At 40.6% G+C, this 14,785-nt stretch overlaps 1 protein-coding gene across 1 annotated transcript in view; it reads right to left on the reverse strand.

The window, feature by feature from the left end:
- The window catches only part of SLAIN2 (SLAIN motif family member 2), a 34,469-nt gene extending 21,758 nt beyond the window's left edge, over positions 1–12,711 (reverse strand). The window contains 3 exon segments of the mRNA XM_039550884.1: positions 2,651–2,799; positions 12,281–12,451; positions 12,453–12,711. Coding sequence (XP_039406818.1) covers positions 2,651–2,799; positions 12,281–12,451; positions 12,453–12,640 — 508 coding nt within the window. The 5' untranslated portion in view covers positions 12,641–12,711.
- Between the last annotated feature and the right edge of the window lie 2,074 nt (positions 12,712–14,785).

Consider the following 14,785-nt stretch of genomic DNA (forward strand, 5'->3'; position numbering starts at 1 on the left):
ACATTTTCCCAGGAAAAAAAAGTTGGATTCAAACCATTTTTCTGGACCAGAACTCCTAAAGGTTTTCCTACAGGGATTTCTGTAACTCAGGAAGACATTGCTATTTTTACAAATAGAGATACGGTCTTTATTAGGAGTGTCAGACAAAATTAGCAAGACAGGTAACTAATTTGAACATTAAAATGATCCTAATATTAGATGAAACAGTGGCTTACAAAAGATTACACATTAGCTTTCAAAACGCCAGAGGGGAGGGTTGACAACCAACAGTTTTATTTTAACGTAAATTTTCTTTTATAACATCCAGAAACAGTTTGCAGCATCTAATTCCTTTTAGCTATGATTTTGCTGAAATGGTCATGAATCTCACTTTCGCTGTAGGAAATTGGAAAATGTGAGTGCAGAATATACCTAAAGTTCCCTCTAGTCTGAACACACTTCCAATACTGAGCATGACTTGCTCTACAATTGTGAACCTGAACTGACTACTGGCAAGGCACTGTGCATCAGTAACTGCTCTCAGTAGCGTGGAGCTGAAAGCTGCTCTTCCCTCCTTTATTATTATGCAATGAAAAATATAATGGAAGAAGAAAATGTGAAATATGAGAGTACATTTGAGACTGAAAAAGAGGAAAAAGATATTAAGATTAGAAAGACATAACAACAGCAACTGACAATGTAAAAATAGTCAATGCAAAAGAATCATCAGCAAGGATTCAGGAAAGTTACGCAAGTGTGAAAAGCCTTATCCATGGAGACTGGGACCAGAATCGATGAACTGCACCAGTAGCTAGTAACAGGTTAGGTGATGGGTCCATGAGGTACAAGTACTATGCAAAATGCAAGTCACAAGACACTCCTGAAGTTGCGGAGTAGGAAATACACACAAAGTTACAAGAAACACTACTTGTCTTCTCCAGTGAAGCTCCCTGCTACCCTAAATCTGTAAAGGAGGCTGGTTGCTCTAAAGGACAATTTTCTATTTTGTTAAAAATTCATTTTTACATGCAATCTTCTCCAACCAGCATGTGCCCATCTTTTCTACTGTAAGTATTTCCACCTATTAGTACTATAGATGAATTGTGGTATTCTTGCAAGTATCACTGCCAGAAGCAGATCCTCAGGTCTAGGGGGAAACAAAAAAAATAGGTAAAGTTACCTAAACACATTGTTTGATAAAACTTTCAAATGCGTCCATTTCACAGGGAAGTTTCCTGCCATTCTGCTTCAGCTATGAATTTTTAAAGATACCCTAGGGGTAACAGAATTTGTGGTACTGCTGGAACACTTCTACTCAGTTCTGAAAGAAGTTAAGCCAGAAACAGAATTAGGTCAATCAACTGCTATCCATTCTTAAATACTCAGTGGTATTCAGATTCCCAAACTTGTATCATCATTTATAAATGCCTGTGATCTGAGTGCTTTTCGTTGTTTAGAATCTCAGTCTTTGCCTGTAGCAAGCCATAGATTATGTTAACTGTTCAGGTACATTTTTAATAGACATTTGTCCAGGCAGCATAAAAAAGCACAAGAAATAGGGGAAGATCGTAGGTGACTCACACTAAGGGCACTTTCACCACTATGCCCATAATTTTTACAAGAATAAAAAATAGATTCAAATTTTATTAAGAACAATTTCAGCACAAACCAGAATAAAGACAGAATTGCTCCATAAAACAATACAAGGATAGGAAAAAAGTTACAGTCAAATAAACTCAGCACAAAGTTTACGTTCCATAGAAAGGAGGTGGCCATTGGAACCACTACTGGAACTGCATGTTCATACACCCTTAGCTCAAGTCCAACCATTCTGCTAATTCCTGAGGATAACAGTTAAACATGTAGCAGTAGCAGACTACAGAAATATGGAACAGGAAAAGAATAGCTATTAATAGCAAGAAAGTAAGTTGTCTCAGCATCATTTAAAAAAAATAGGTTCCAACAAAGAAATAAAATAAAGCAAGAAACCAGATGGACAGAGAATTCTAATCAGATCTTCAGCGTTTTGCTACTGGTTTGACATAAAAAAGGCTGGTAGTAGAAGGATGGAGAATGCAGACTTTCATTGTCACAGGGTCAAACACGCTCCAGTTTTGACTATAACCAACTAGTTAGTATTAAGGAAGAATAATGAACCCTGGGGTTTTTTTTAATCTGACTGTAACTAGATCTTAAGTTACTGGGGATGGGAGGAAAAGAAATCAATATCATCTCCCCAAAGTATTCAAAAACTTAAGCCTCAATTTCCTTAGATGAAATAAAATAGGTAATCTAGCAGAAAACCAAGTTCCATGCTAACATACTGACAAGCACGTAACAATTATGATACCTTAATACAGGCTTCTATTTAAAAAAAAAAACAAGAAAACTTTCAAGTTAAAAACATTGGTTTTTCCTGAAAACATCTGACCAAACTATGCAGGTATTATAGAACTCTGAAATCATGACTCATGATCTAATGCCTTCTTTCATTTTATTTCATTCATACAATCCAGAAAATGAGTAGAAATTAATGACTGTTTGTAAACCATAATGAAAGCTTTAGACACAAGTAATTGACAGATGTCTTATCTCACAACCATCAGCTAATTTTGACTCTGTTTCAAAATAAATACACGCAACCCAGTGGTTTTAGTGTGCAGAAACTCACCCGACATTGTTTGTTCCAGCTTGTGGATCAGTGACTTCTTAGCACATTCAACATCAGGACTTGGGTAATCCAGTACCTGTCTGCACCAAACTAATGGACTGATACATTTTTGTACTGGATTCAGTTTCTTCTTTGGAGATGTATATAACCTGGAAAAGAGAGAAAATAAATAATTTATGAGGACAGACAAAATGAGCATAAGATGAGCATGCAAGAAAATACCACATAGTATGCCATTTCTGCTTTTATACTCTACCTACACTATAGTACAATCCCAAAAGATAAAGAAAGCACAGATTTGACCCTAAAATTAATCATTTTGGATAGAGTATAACAGTGATAACATATGGCTACCTAAGGACTTCAGACACTTTATGTAGATGGACAATTTCACAATGTCACATAAACCTACAAATGAGGATTAATCGTTTCAGATTCACCTGAAGGAAGGAAATTGAGCACTACACAATAAAGAACTCTTGTTTTCCTAAACAAAGGAAGCAATAAGCATCTTAGTAGCCAAGGAGCAGTGCTAAAGTACACAAAACACAACTACTGTTTCAGTAGCCTTGAACAATGCACAATTTATTTTTATTATTTCTATCCTAGCACCTGATCTTTTCGTACTCTTTGAACACAGAACAAAGGGACTATCTCTGTCCTAAGGAGGTATACAATCAAGCATTAGCAACAAGGAAAAAGAGATAATGCACACAGGAGAGTAGAGAGAAATAACGAGATTATATTGTTCTCCCAGATGTGCTGGCAGATGTACTTTGTCAGCATCTCCATTCATTTATTTTAACATCAGCATTCCATGACTGAAGAAAGTAGCAGTCCAGTTTAAAGGCTCTAGAAATTTAGCTGAAAACATCTCCTCCCTCAACAGACAGATTAAAGGAAAAGTCATAACCAATCACACACTCAAACCAAACCAGGGAACTTTAAGCCTTACTTTGGACTAGAACCAAACTTGGAAATGTGGTTCAGCAAAGACAACAGTGAATTGCAAGACATACAATGCTAACTAGAGATTATGTCATGTGTAGAAACAGATAAACAAGTTTCTTCTAGGAGTAATGACAGATTTCATATTCCGAGTATGATTGTATGCCATACAGAGTAACTGAGGAACATCTGACAGTCTAATCAGACATGCTTCTGTACAAAACATATAACAAAAGTTGTTCCCTTTATGCCAATGACAATAGCAACACAGAAGTTATTTCCCACAACTTTCATCTCTACAAGATTATCTCATCTCTCATCTGTAATTCTAGAACTTGAACTCCGTTTGTGTTACAATAGCTTTTAGAGATTTTTTGTAATTACTACCATTAAGTTCACTTCTTACAAAAGCTTCCCAAGAAACATGTCTAAAAAACAGTGGTCTTTGTTAAGAGCAAGCTCCAAAACACTCTTCCCTCTAACATTGAAATTAGCAAGCTATGCTTGCAAATCCAGGAGAGAAAATATCTATTGGCTGCCAGGTTTTAAAACAAAAATGAAGCTGTTTGTTACAATCCAAATAGTCACTGCCACTTACTGTAGTTCAAGGGATTTATGCTTTGGCAAATATCATGTTGTCTGTTATAGCTGATTTTGTAGAAATGCCCACAATCTTCAAAGGCACTCAGCCTAGAAGAAAAGCTAAAAACCCTTCATGTATTTATATCCCTGAAGATCCTTGAAAAGCACAAGAGTTGCTCAATTTTCACAGTTGTGTAAACAATTATGCCACTTTCTCTTATTTCTATGACTATCTCCATAGCATTAAAAGTAATGTTTAACATTTACTATCTAACATTTACTATCTACTAACTTTAAATTTACTGTCTTTTTAGTATTTGCCTGTACTTCTTTCTGTCCTAAGGTATGCTTATACAATACAAAGAAGCGTCAAAGGCAACAAAGCCAAATTTTGTCCAGTACAGGCCAGACTCACTCCTAGTTCTCTGGATAGCTGACATGCCTTGCTGCGTTTGACAAGTTCCATGCACGTTCAAAGTGTTTACAGTAGTACCCAGTATAAAAGGCAAGAAATTAAAGGGCATGTCCTCGTTGAGAAACACACAAAAGGGGTACCTTCAACAAACCTACAAGAATGTTCTAATCAAAACTGCACCTGGTATTTTAAGCTTCAACTCATTCTTTTCAGGAATTCCCAACTGTTGCATTTGTTTCACAAGCAGCTTATTTACTGAAGCAATCCAGGCTCACACAGTTCCCTCTTTTCCACCTCCCTTTCTGACCAAATACATACTGCATATTCCACCTCTTTCCAGTCAACTGTTTTCCTTCATCAATCTTTGTTTCGTAACTTAGACTTTAAGATAGAACTTGAGAACATACATATTTCATGCAACTCCACTACCTCTCAACACACACGTACATTGATGCAGTGACAAAACAGCTTTTTCAGGGCAGTTTCTTGTACATCATGCAATTATGAAGCCTCATTATAAAGCGGTGATCTTAATATCCCACCTGACAAAGAACAGCCAATCTCAAGTTTTGTGACTGACTTAATTCTACTTGCTTTGCCTAATTTGGATTTTACAAAAACCAGAAGGACCAAGAGCAAGGCTAAGAATCAGAGTGATGCCTCTATTACCTCTTCTTCTCTTCCCATCATCAGAAAAAGAACAGATATATGAAGCATGTGCAAATAACTTCACACAGCTAAGTGGTCTTCCTTATCAAACTGTTTGACCCAAAAGACATAGGCCCTCCTTAGCTGAAGAACCTTCCAGAAGAGATCCCATTTGTACCTGTCAATGCATTCTACAGCAATACAACAGCACTGATAAGCAGCACAGCAACTTCAAGACTGAAGATTACCAGCATAACTTCATACATCTTTAACCACTAATAATCAACTCTCTCAAAACAGGAAGTTAAAAACAATTGAGGAAGCTGACAACTTACAGTTACCACCCATACTACAAATGTTAACACACCAGAAACATATACTCCAATCTCTCCACAACAGAGTAAAGACTCTGCAACTCAGTGACATAAGGTAAAGTAGAAGAAAACAGTATATAAAAAGGAGCTCAGGAGCTTTGATTTACTTTGAAACAACACTAAGAAGACCAGACACTATGATTCTTCTGCAGCCATTAATATTTCCTACTTTTGGCTCTTACTAACTACACCACAGCAGCACCAACATGGGGCTGAGAGCAGCCAGAGGCTCTCCTGATTAGTTCCAGGAAGATGCAGCAGAGAAAAAGGCAGAGCTTTTGCAGGAAGACTGCTGTGACTACAAGTATATATGATGTCACCCAAATGGGGCAAGCTGCAGCATGCTGCACTGGGACACAGCTGAATCAGAAAAGGCTTTGAAGAAAGAGGACACATCACTGCAGTAGGAGTGGAATATCTGTGTATGGATTACCTCACCTGAGGAACAACTCCCAGTACATTAAAATACAAGAGGCTAGTTGCCACAGGCATGAAACAAGAAGCCAAGATTCTAACTGGGGGAAAAGAGGAAGAGTCTTTTTGTATCAAAATCCTTCCACCGCTCAGTATCAGAGTGAGGGAAAACATGCAGATGAACGTGAAGTCACAAATCTGAATTAGAAAGAAGATGGCAAGTGGAAGGAACTTGGAGTTAGTGCTAATTTATTTTAGCTACATTAGCTTTAAGCAAAAACTGGTAGGTGTAATAAAGGAAATTAACTGGGAGCATACAAAACATGATGCATGGAAAAGCAGGATGAAAAACCTGAAAATATCAAGAAGAGAAAAAGCTGAAATCCCAGGACAGATCAGTAGGAAATGCCTTAAAATACAAGAAGGAAATAGCACAATGAGAAGCTACTGAAAATATATAAATCAGGGGACAGTAATACTGGACAGTCTTGGAAACAGATAATTTAGAACACAACGGTGTCAATCTAAACTCTTTTAGGACAATTTAAAAGTTTCAGGAAACCCTATCTGAAGTGGCTTAAGTAAGTCAAAATTTAAGACAAATTTTGAATAGACACGTAAAGATCTGAAAAGCATCACTGGCTGAAAGAAAAATCAATCACAAAATTAAGTGTCATCCTCCCTGCACTTATGTGGCCCACAGATTTCCTTTCCTTCTCCCCACCCCACAAAGGTCCTATGTACAGCTGTAGCTGAATGAGATACACATTGTTTAGTCTGTAATTCTTAGTTTTCAGCTCTACTTCACAGAATGCTTTTAGGTCCAGGAGATGCACAAATTACAGCAAACTCCAGTCTATGAATATAAACTCCAGGATGTGAATACTACAAAAATGCTTTGACAGTCTCACTAAACCTTCATTTTAGAAGTGGCACATCTCAGCTATGCAATGCGATTTTTGCGTAGAATTAAGAACATCCAAGAGGTTGCAAAGTGGAATTTCGAACACAACTATCTTTCTCTGCTCAGCAATTAAAGATAGTTGTGCCCTGGCTAGTTGCTGGAAATTACTGGCATTATTCATCTCCTCATCCAAAAGAACATGTTGGTGTCTGAAAGGGATGTTGTAGAATGGGAAATGGGCAATCAATAACACCATCATGTAGCCTCCCTAGAACTATCAGAGAAATTGTACAACTGTCCACTATTTAAGAAGCGTTTCATAAGAAATTTTTTAGAAAATATATGCTCAAACACAGCATTGTTGATACTTACGCAGAAGAGAAAAAAGTTGAGAAGTTCTGTGTCCTACTAAATGTGTTCCAAAATAAAATTCTGCTTAATGACTTTGCTTGGGAGCTCTAACACCTACAAGCAGTAGAAATGTGAATCATGCCTAAACAACACATAATTATGTAGTAAATTTCAGGAATATCATTAAGACAGTAAAGGAAACTCGTATCAAAGCTTTCATTATATCGAAATATCAAGCATGTTTAAAAGCTGTAACTACCACAGAAGAAGACAGAAGTGGAAAAAGTTCTTCCTCAGGATTCTTCTTCCTCCAGTCCTCAAATATCTGTTTCACAACAAACATGGATATCTCAAAGACAATAACCAAATTATTATTTAATGTTACCAGTTGTTTTTTTTGATAAAACTGGCAACTTCCATAATCCTTAGTTTTCCTACATGCTTCTTTTCATATTATCTTCCTAGTTTGTGAAGACATTATCTGAATTTGGTTAAATTCCAACAACTTTAAATCAAATTGATATTTTATCTGCCACAAAATGAAAAGCATCCATTTCTCTTTTACTTACACCATGGAGCAGAAATTGATCAGAACCTGTCCAAGGGGTCTAAACCACATTAATCCAATTAAATGTAGCGGTTGAACAGGAAATGCTGCAATGTAATTTCAGCAATAGGATTTCATTCAGGTAGAGCTCTATCCTAAAATAGCCATGCTATACTTTACCAGCTCACTATGGCAAACCAGGATTCCAAAACAATGTTAGTGCACAAGGGACATCAAGCAATATGAGATGGAAGACAATCATTACAGATGACAATCATGTATCTCAAACAGGCCCTTAGCCAACTAACGATAATGGATGGCTAGAATGGAAACATACACTTACTATAAACAGGTGCAAATTAGAAATAGCTGCTGAATGAGAGCGTAATAGTGAAAGTATGTGCCTTCCATTTCAACTAGTCAGGATACACAACCAACCTGAGGTCTTAAAAAACACTGAAACTATTACTTTGAACTATTTAGTTAGTATAAAAAACCCACCGATAATTTCATTTTAAATACACAATAACTGCCTCTTGTTTATAAATGAGGTCAGTCAACTGTCAGCTATTTTAACTCTGCCAAGGAGACTTTATGCTGACATGAAAACATGGGTAAGTGCTAGGCTAGTTTTTATAGCACTATCATTTAAAGAGGACACAATTGTTCTGAAGTTTCCTGAGCAATTGCATGCACAAAATAGAGACACAGCAAGCTCTATACTCTTACGCACATGCTGCAAGTAATTTTTGAAGAAAAGCACTGCATGTTTTGCTCACATTTAAAACAAAACTCCTCAGAAAGCTTAGGTGAGTGACCATGTAAAAAGTTACCACAAAGGAAGTTACAGCAGATTCACAACACATTAACTAATCTACAGTAATTGCCCACGTGTGCACACTTATCCTGCAATAAACTCAAGATAGCTCTCTTTTTAAAAACAGCACAGCAAGCCACCCTGCACACTGTTATCCAGATGTCTCCAACATGCTGCACATCCACACCCAATCTTACCCAGCAAGTCAAGCAAGGAGGTGCACACCACTTCTCTGAAGATTTCTCCACTCTGGGTGCCCCTCTGCCCTTTTATCTTTTCAATTAATTAGTAAGAAAAGACCCGTTCAGATTGAAATTTGAAAAAAAATTAAATTTGATCCAATCTGGCTCAAGAACAGCCAAATAGGAACACCCGATTATGAATGTCACTGATAACTTGAGGAAATAATCAGCAGGCCTAAAGCAAAGTCTCCATGGGTCTGTGTAGAGCTCAGTACAGTGTGCAAGTACAGATCTGCCCATCTGCAACCCTCAGTACCTTATCAGGAAGAAAGTTTCAGCACATTAAACAATATTCAGAAGCATATGGACAAGAAACTCAATCTAAATTCACTGAAATATTTTTAATAACTTACCACATACATTACACATTGAAGATTGTCTCATGCTAAAGTGTTTAAAACTTAAAGCATATCTGAATTTAAGTAACCACAGAGAAGAAAAACAAGCAAAAATACAAACAGCCCCAAAGTTCACTAATACTATAATGCTGTTTTAATAGCTAAAGCTGCTATTAAAACAGTAGTGCCAAAGTTCCTTTGCTTGTTTGATAGCTGCACCTTCTCCTTTACTTTTTCACTTTACACTTCTCTTCTGTATACTTATCTAAATGCATTTAAAGAATTAAAAGCTAAAAGCGAGCTGATCAACTCTGCAATGTAGACTTAAAGAAACATGTGACATTCCAGTATCAACTCCAATCACAGTATCAAGTGTTCTGTCTTAAATTCACAGCCACTAATGTGAGCATTAAATGTAAAACAATGTAATTTTAAGTTAAGAAAATTCTTCTGCCATGACAAGGCTGCAGACAATTTCATAATGGGGTATGAAAATGTCTTTATTTTACAAAACAGAAAAGAACAGTGATAACCAGCACCCTTTACCACCTATTATTGCCCACAGCAAGGTCCTTCTGAAATCGAAAGTAAAGACAAATCTAAACTTCTCTATAGAGACAAGCAAAACAGGTAAGATGAATCACTTTTTTATGAACAATGATTTAGATTTAGTTTCTTTCTGCAAGAGGTTTCCTCAGCTGGTAAGAGGTCTTTGATTTTTACAGTGTATAATCCCATATTTTAAGCAGGATTTTGGGTTAAGCAGTAGCGATCCAAAACCATTTGAACCTCAAAGAGTTCATATGAGGCTTAAATTTCATCGAGTACATTCACCCTTTCAGTTGATTCAATTACTTTATGAGTGACCTTGCATAACCAAGGCTTTAGGAGCAGGATCTTTATGAAACAGTTTAAGGGAAATCCACTTATTCACATCAACCTCTCCTATCTTCACAGGCTTGCTTCTTTTTGATTGCTCTACTAGCCCTCTGAAAATTTCAAACTTCATTAAGAGCAATAACCTTCATTAATCAAATGCATAAATACAAAGTCATTTTACCTTCATAAGAAAATAAAAGGGGTTGGACTATTTAGTGTCTCAACAGTTGAATTAGAAGGTGTTTAGAAATTCCAGGAGCTTGATTTCCATTTTTATTAAGCACTTCGGAACAAAAATATTCAAACTAGCCAAACTATGTTTATCATTAACTGCATGTAAAACTACAGCAGGAAAACACAATTTTTTAAAATTACATATCCATATTTTGTCATACGTATAGCAATAAGTAAATTTTTACGATTTCTCTTTTTTTGTTTCATGCATTTGTGTCTCCGTCAGTGTCACATGTCTGAGATTGAAAATTACCTGCTAAAACATTTTAGCTTTACAGTTGCCAAAATATTAATAAAGGAATGAAGACCTGCAAAAGACTGCCTATAAGTTTTGCTGTCTTTTGAGGACTAGAACTTGCACAGAAACACGACGGTGCCACAATAACTGGCAGCCAAACACCTGACACCAGCAAGGGCTGTGCTCAGGCAACCATGCAGCTGCCCCGTGAGTGCCCAGAACTGCATCAACAAAAACACACAGCACTTATGCCACCACCGTCACCATACACTCTGTTGGGACATTAACTTTTACTTAGGAGACCCATTATGTTGCCCCTGATTTAGGATGAACATATAAAACAGTAACATCTCTTGTCACTAGAATTCATGTAATTTACAAATTTGGCCATCCCAGTCCAAACTTGCTGTGCAAATTTACCATATTCTATTTCCATCAAGGGCTGTAAGCCAGTAGATTACAAGGCATACAGTGAGAAATAAGAGTAGCTGCCTTGCACAGACTCATCTTCTGGGAGATGATGCCTTGTATTAATTTAGTGTTGGATGAGAATAAACTTATGCTCTCATACTTCTCCAGTGGGTTAGGCTGAATGTCAGGCAAATGACTTCTCCAAAGAAGTGCACACACTGTCTCCTCCCCGAGCAACTAAAACATTGCTCATGCATGGAATCATTCCAGCATTTTTAAAGGCGTTTCTAACTCTGAAAGACATTTTTGTTTGTTTTGTAAATTTGTCTGCATGTTTGCTTCCAAAGACGTTTGTAGATGGACCTACAACCAATTCTGCCGCAAGTCAGTTTGCCTGTGTTACACTTTTTGTCCCTGCACATGCTTCCCTTGCATTTTTCCGTTGACACGGTGTTGACACGGTGCTCCTCCCCACTATTTCCCCTGCAGCTCTAAGGCTGCTCCTCAACAACTGTCATAGGAAACTTCAGAACGACAGCTGGAGACAGCGCGATGTTTGGAGTCTTCTTGATTCTCAGTGGAAGCTCATCCAAGTGTAATAATGACAAGGCAAACAGCCACCTGCAGCTGTTTCTGCTGGAGCAGCAGGGTAAGCAGTCCATTTAGAACGAGGAACCACCTAAGGGAAACCGTGATCCTACATCATTAGCAATAAATTGGAACACCTAAGGGCAACACGTCTATGAGATGAAAAAGTGTTACATTTGCTGTCTCTACAACTGAAGAAATCGAGACATAAAACATACGTGATGCATGTCTGAAGTCTAACAGTACCTGTGGGCTAATTCTGAACTACCCTAGAAATTTCCCCACACGTTTCTCAACGCCTCCCCACCTCCTGCACTCGCGGAAACACTGACGGCTGATTGTGCGGCAGCACTGGAGCCCGCTCGATGTCCGCGGGCCCCGATGTAACGCTCCCACCGCGGCCGAACAGCAGCGCAGGGCCGCGGGCCTCCGATGAGCTCCAACGTCGTGTGCAGAAAGCGAAACACCCTTCCCCGGCAGGCTTCGGTACGTATCGCAGAGCTCATTAAGCCCTTCACCCAGCCCAGAGGGCGAGGCTGCGTCCGCACACAAAGCCCCGAAACCCCCCCTCCGACATCAGACACGCGCCTGGAAACAGCCCCTTCGCCCCCGGGCACGGCGGGGGAAGGGGGACACGCAGCCCTGCCCGCCTCCTCACCAGCCCTCCCCCGCCCCATCCCCACCCCGGCCGCCTCCTCACCAGCCGGTCTCGTCCTCATCGCAGCCGGCCAGCCGCTCCAGCTCCTCCGGCCTGAGTACTGCCGCGTCGTCCAGGAGGCCATTGCCGCCCGCTGCCCCTATCGCCGCCGCCGGGCTCCTCGGGGAGCGAACACCGGGCGGCGGCCCTGGGGCTGAGGCAGCGGCCGTCGAACGACGGGGAGGCGGCGGTGGGTGGCGAGGAGGGCCCGGCGCTCGGCAGGCGCTTGGGGCTGGCGGGGGCGGCGGGCAGGGCGCCGTGGCGGTTGCGGAGCTGCTCATTCTGCTTCTCTAGCTTCTTCACCAGCTCCTGAAGCTTCCGCACCTCCGCGTCTGCATTCACGCCCGAGCCGACGTCCTCCATGGCGGCCGCCGCAGAGCGGCGGCTGCGCGGGGAGAGGCGGCCGTGCGGCCCCCGTCTACGCGGCCGGGCGGCCGGCGGCGGGCAGGGCCGGGGCGGGGCGCAGGACGCACATCCGCCGCCGCCATGTCACCGCCTCCTGGCTGGGCCGCCGGAACCGCCGCCCCTCGCGCCGCCTGCGCCGGGCGGCACTGCGCGGGGCGGCGCGGAGCGGAACGGAGCGGCGCGGCACAGAACGGCCTGGCGCGGCACAGAACGGCGTGCGATGGCATAGCATGGCGGCGGGTCGCCGCCCCGGCAGCGGGAGGCCGTGACTCAGCCCCGCTCGGCGCCGTCCGACGGGCTCTTGCGGCAGCATTGCTCCTGAGGGAGCAGCCTGGTCTGGCCTGACCTCCAGTGTCTTGGGGACCAGACAGGAGTTGTATGGGAAGCCCCAGAATACCTTCTAAAAATGTTCAAAATCTCTAAACAATACAAGGTGTGCCCCTAGTCCAAGCCTAGGCGATGGTGTTGGGCCTACTGTGTACGACAGATGTGTGAACTGAACTTCCCTTGAGTCTTTAATTTTGTATAAATATATGCATATTCATGTAAAGATTGTGGTGGTTTTGCCATCTATAGCAAAACTTAACACCTTTAGTTTGAAGTAATTAGTGGGACTTCGGGATTTGTCACAGAATCACAGAATGGGTAAGGTTGGATGGGACCATGGTCATTGTTCTGGTCCAACCTCCGCGCTCAAGCAGGGTCATCCTAGAGCACAGGGCACAGGATTGTGTTCACTGGGCAATGTGTTCCAGTAAGGAAGTTCTTCATAATCAGGTGGAACTTGCTGTGCATTACTTTCTGCCCATTGCCTGTTGTCCTATTTCTTGGGATGTTTTGTGTCTTGTGACAAAATGTCTCCAAATTTCATCAACTGGTATTGTGGGGATGCTCTGCATCCCCCTTCCCTGAGCCACTGAGACAGTGTCCTTAGTGCTGTCCATTCACAATATTTTCCTCTTCCCAAATTCCGTCTACTCAACAGCATCATATTGGAGCCTGCTTTTGCTGGGGAGAGGAAGAACACCAGCAAGTGGGCCAGAGGATAGCTGGAGTCTGCAGGAGATGACACTGCAGTGAATAGTTTTTACCATGCTCAGGAAGGGAAGAAGGAAAATGAGACGGGTGCTCAGACCTGCGGGATGTGCTGAGAAGGTGCAACGTTTAGGGGCAGTAAATGCCACACAATTTGGGTTGTGTTAGGTATGGTGCATGGACTGCTGGCATGTTGAGACTCCCAGGCATGAGTTTACAGCATCCTTACCAGACTGGGTCACTTCCTTGCCTTATGCAACACTCTCCCCTTATACACTCAAAGATTACATTCTCCATATGTATAGCATTATTTGAGGATTTATGCTGGGGTGGTTTTCAACTGTTACTGTTAGCTTCTAAGCAGAATCCAGGCCTTTGATCCATAAATGCAATTTATATCATTGTTTTCCCAAAACAATTATCACCTTAAGTGTTTAACTGTATTAAAATACTTCAGGGCTGGTATCTTTCAACAAAGCAATTTAAATTACTCTTACGGTAATGTCTTCATTATCTGCAAGTGAAACAAATTTTTTAGCAGCAGCAGACTTTGCCACAGATTTTGTATAGTTCTCACAGCTATAAAACTACTAAACAGTTTTGGCCTATGAGACCTTTGGCGCTGCTCACTGAGACCACATTAATGACCATCATAGCTCCCTGGAGACTGGTCTGTAAACCAGTTTGTAAATCCAGCTCACTCTTATGTCTGTATGATATGGTACAAAGTCAAGTGCCTTAAGAGAATCCAGATATATTCTGTAAGAACAGTTACTTTATCAACAGAATTTACAGTCCTCCAAAAGGCAAGGAAAACAATTATATAAAGGTTTTTGACAATAAGGATCTTCCATGACACTGACACTTTAAGTGACAGTGACACTTTAAGTGACTACTGACAATTCAGTGCTTGGTGGGTCCTAACTTATGCAGGGAAATTTATTCCAAATTAGAACATTTATAGCAGGACCACAAAATACAACTTCCTTATTCTCCTTTAACTATCCTCAGACTAAATGTCAGTGGCACAAGAAACCCCCAGTCACTTGAATTAATCATGCTTTTATA

Source organism: Corvus cornix, chromosome 4 (genome assembly GCF_000738735.6).
Source record: "Corvus cornix cornix isolate S_Up_H32 chromosome 4, ASM73873v5, whole genome shotgun sequence".
NCBI lineage: Eukaryota > Metazoa > Chordata > Aves > Passeriformes > Corvidae > Corvus > Corvus cornix.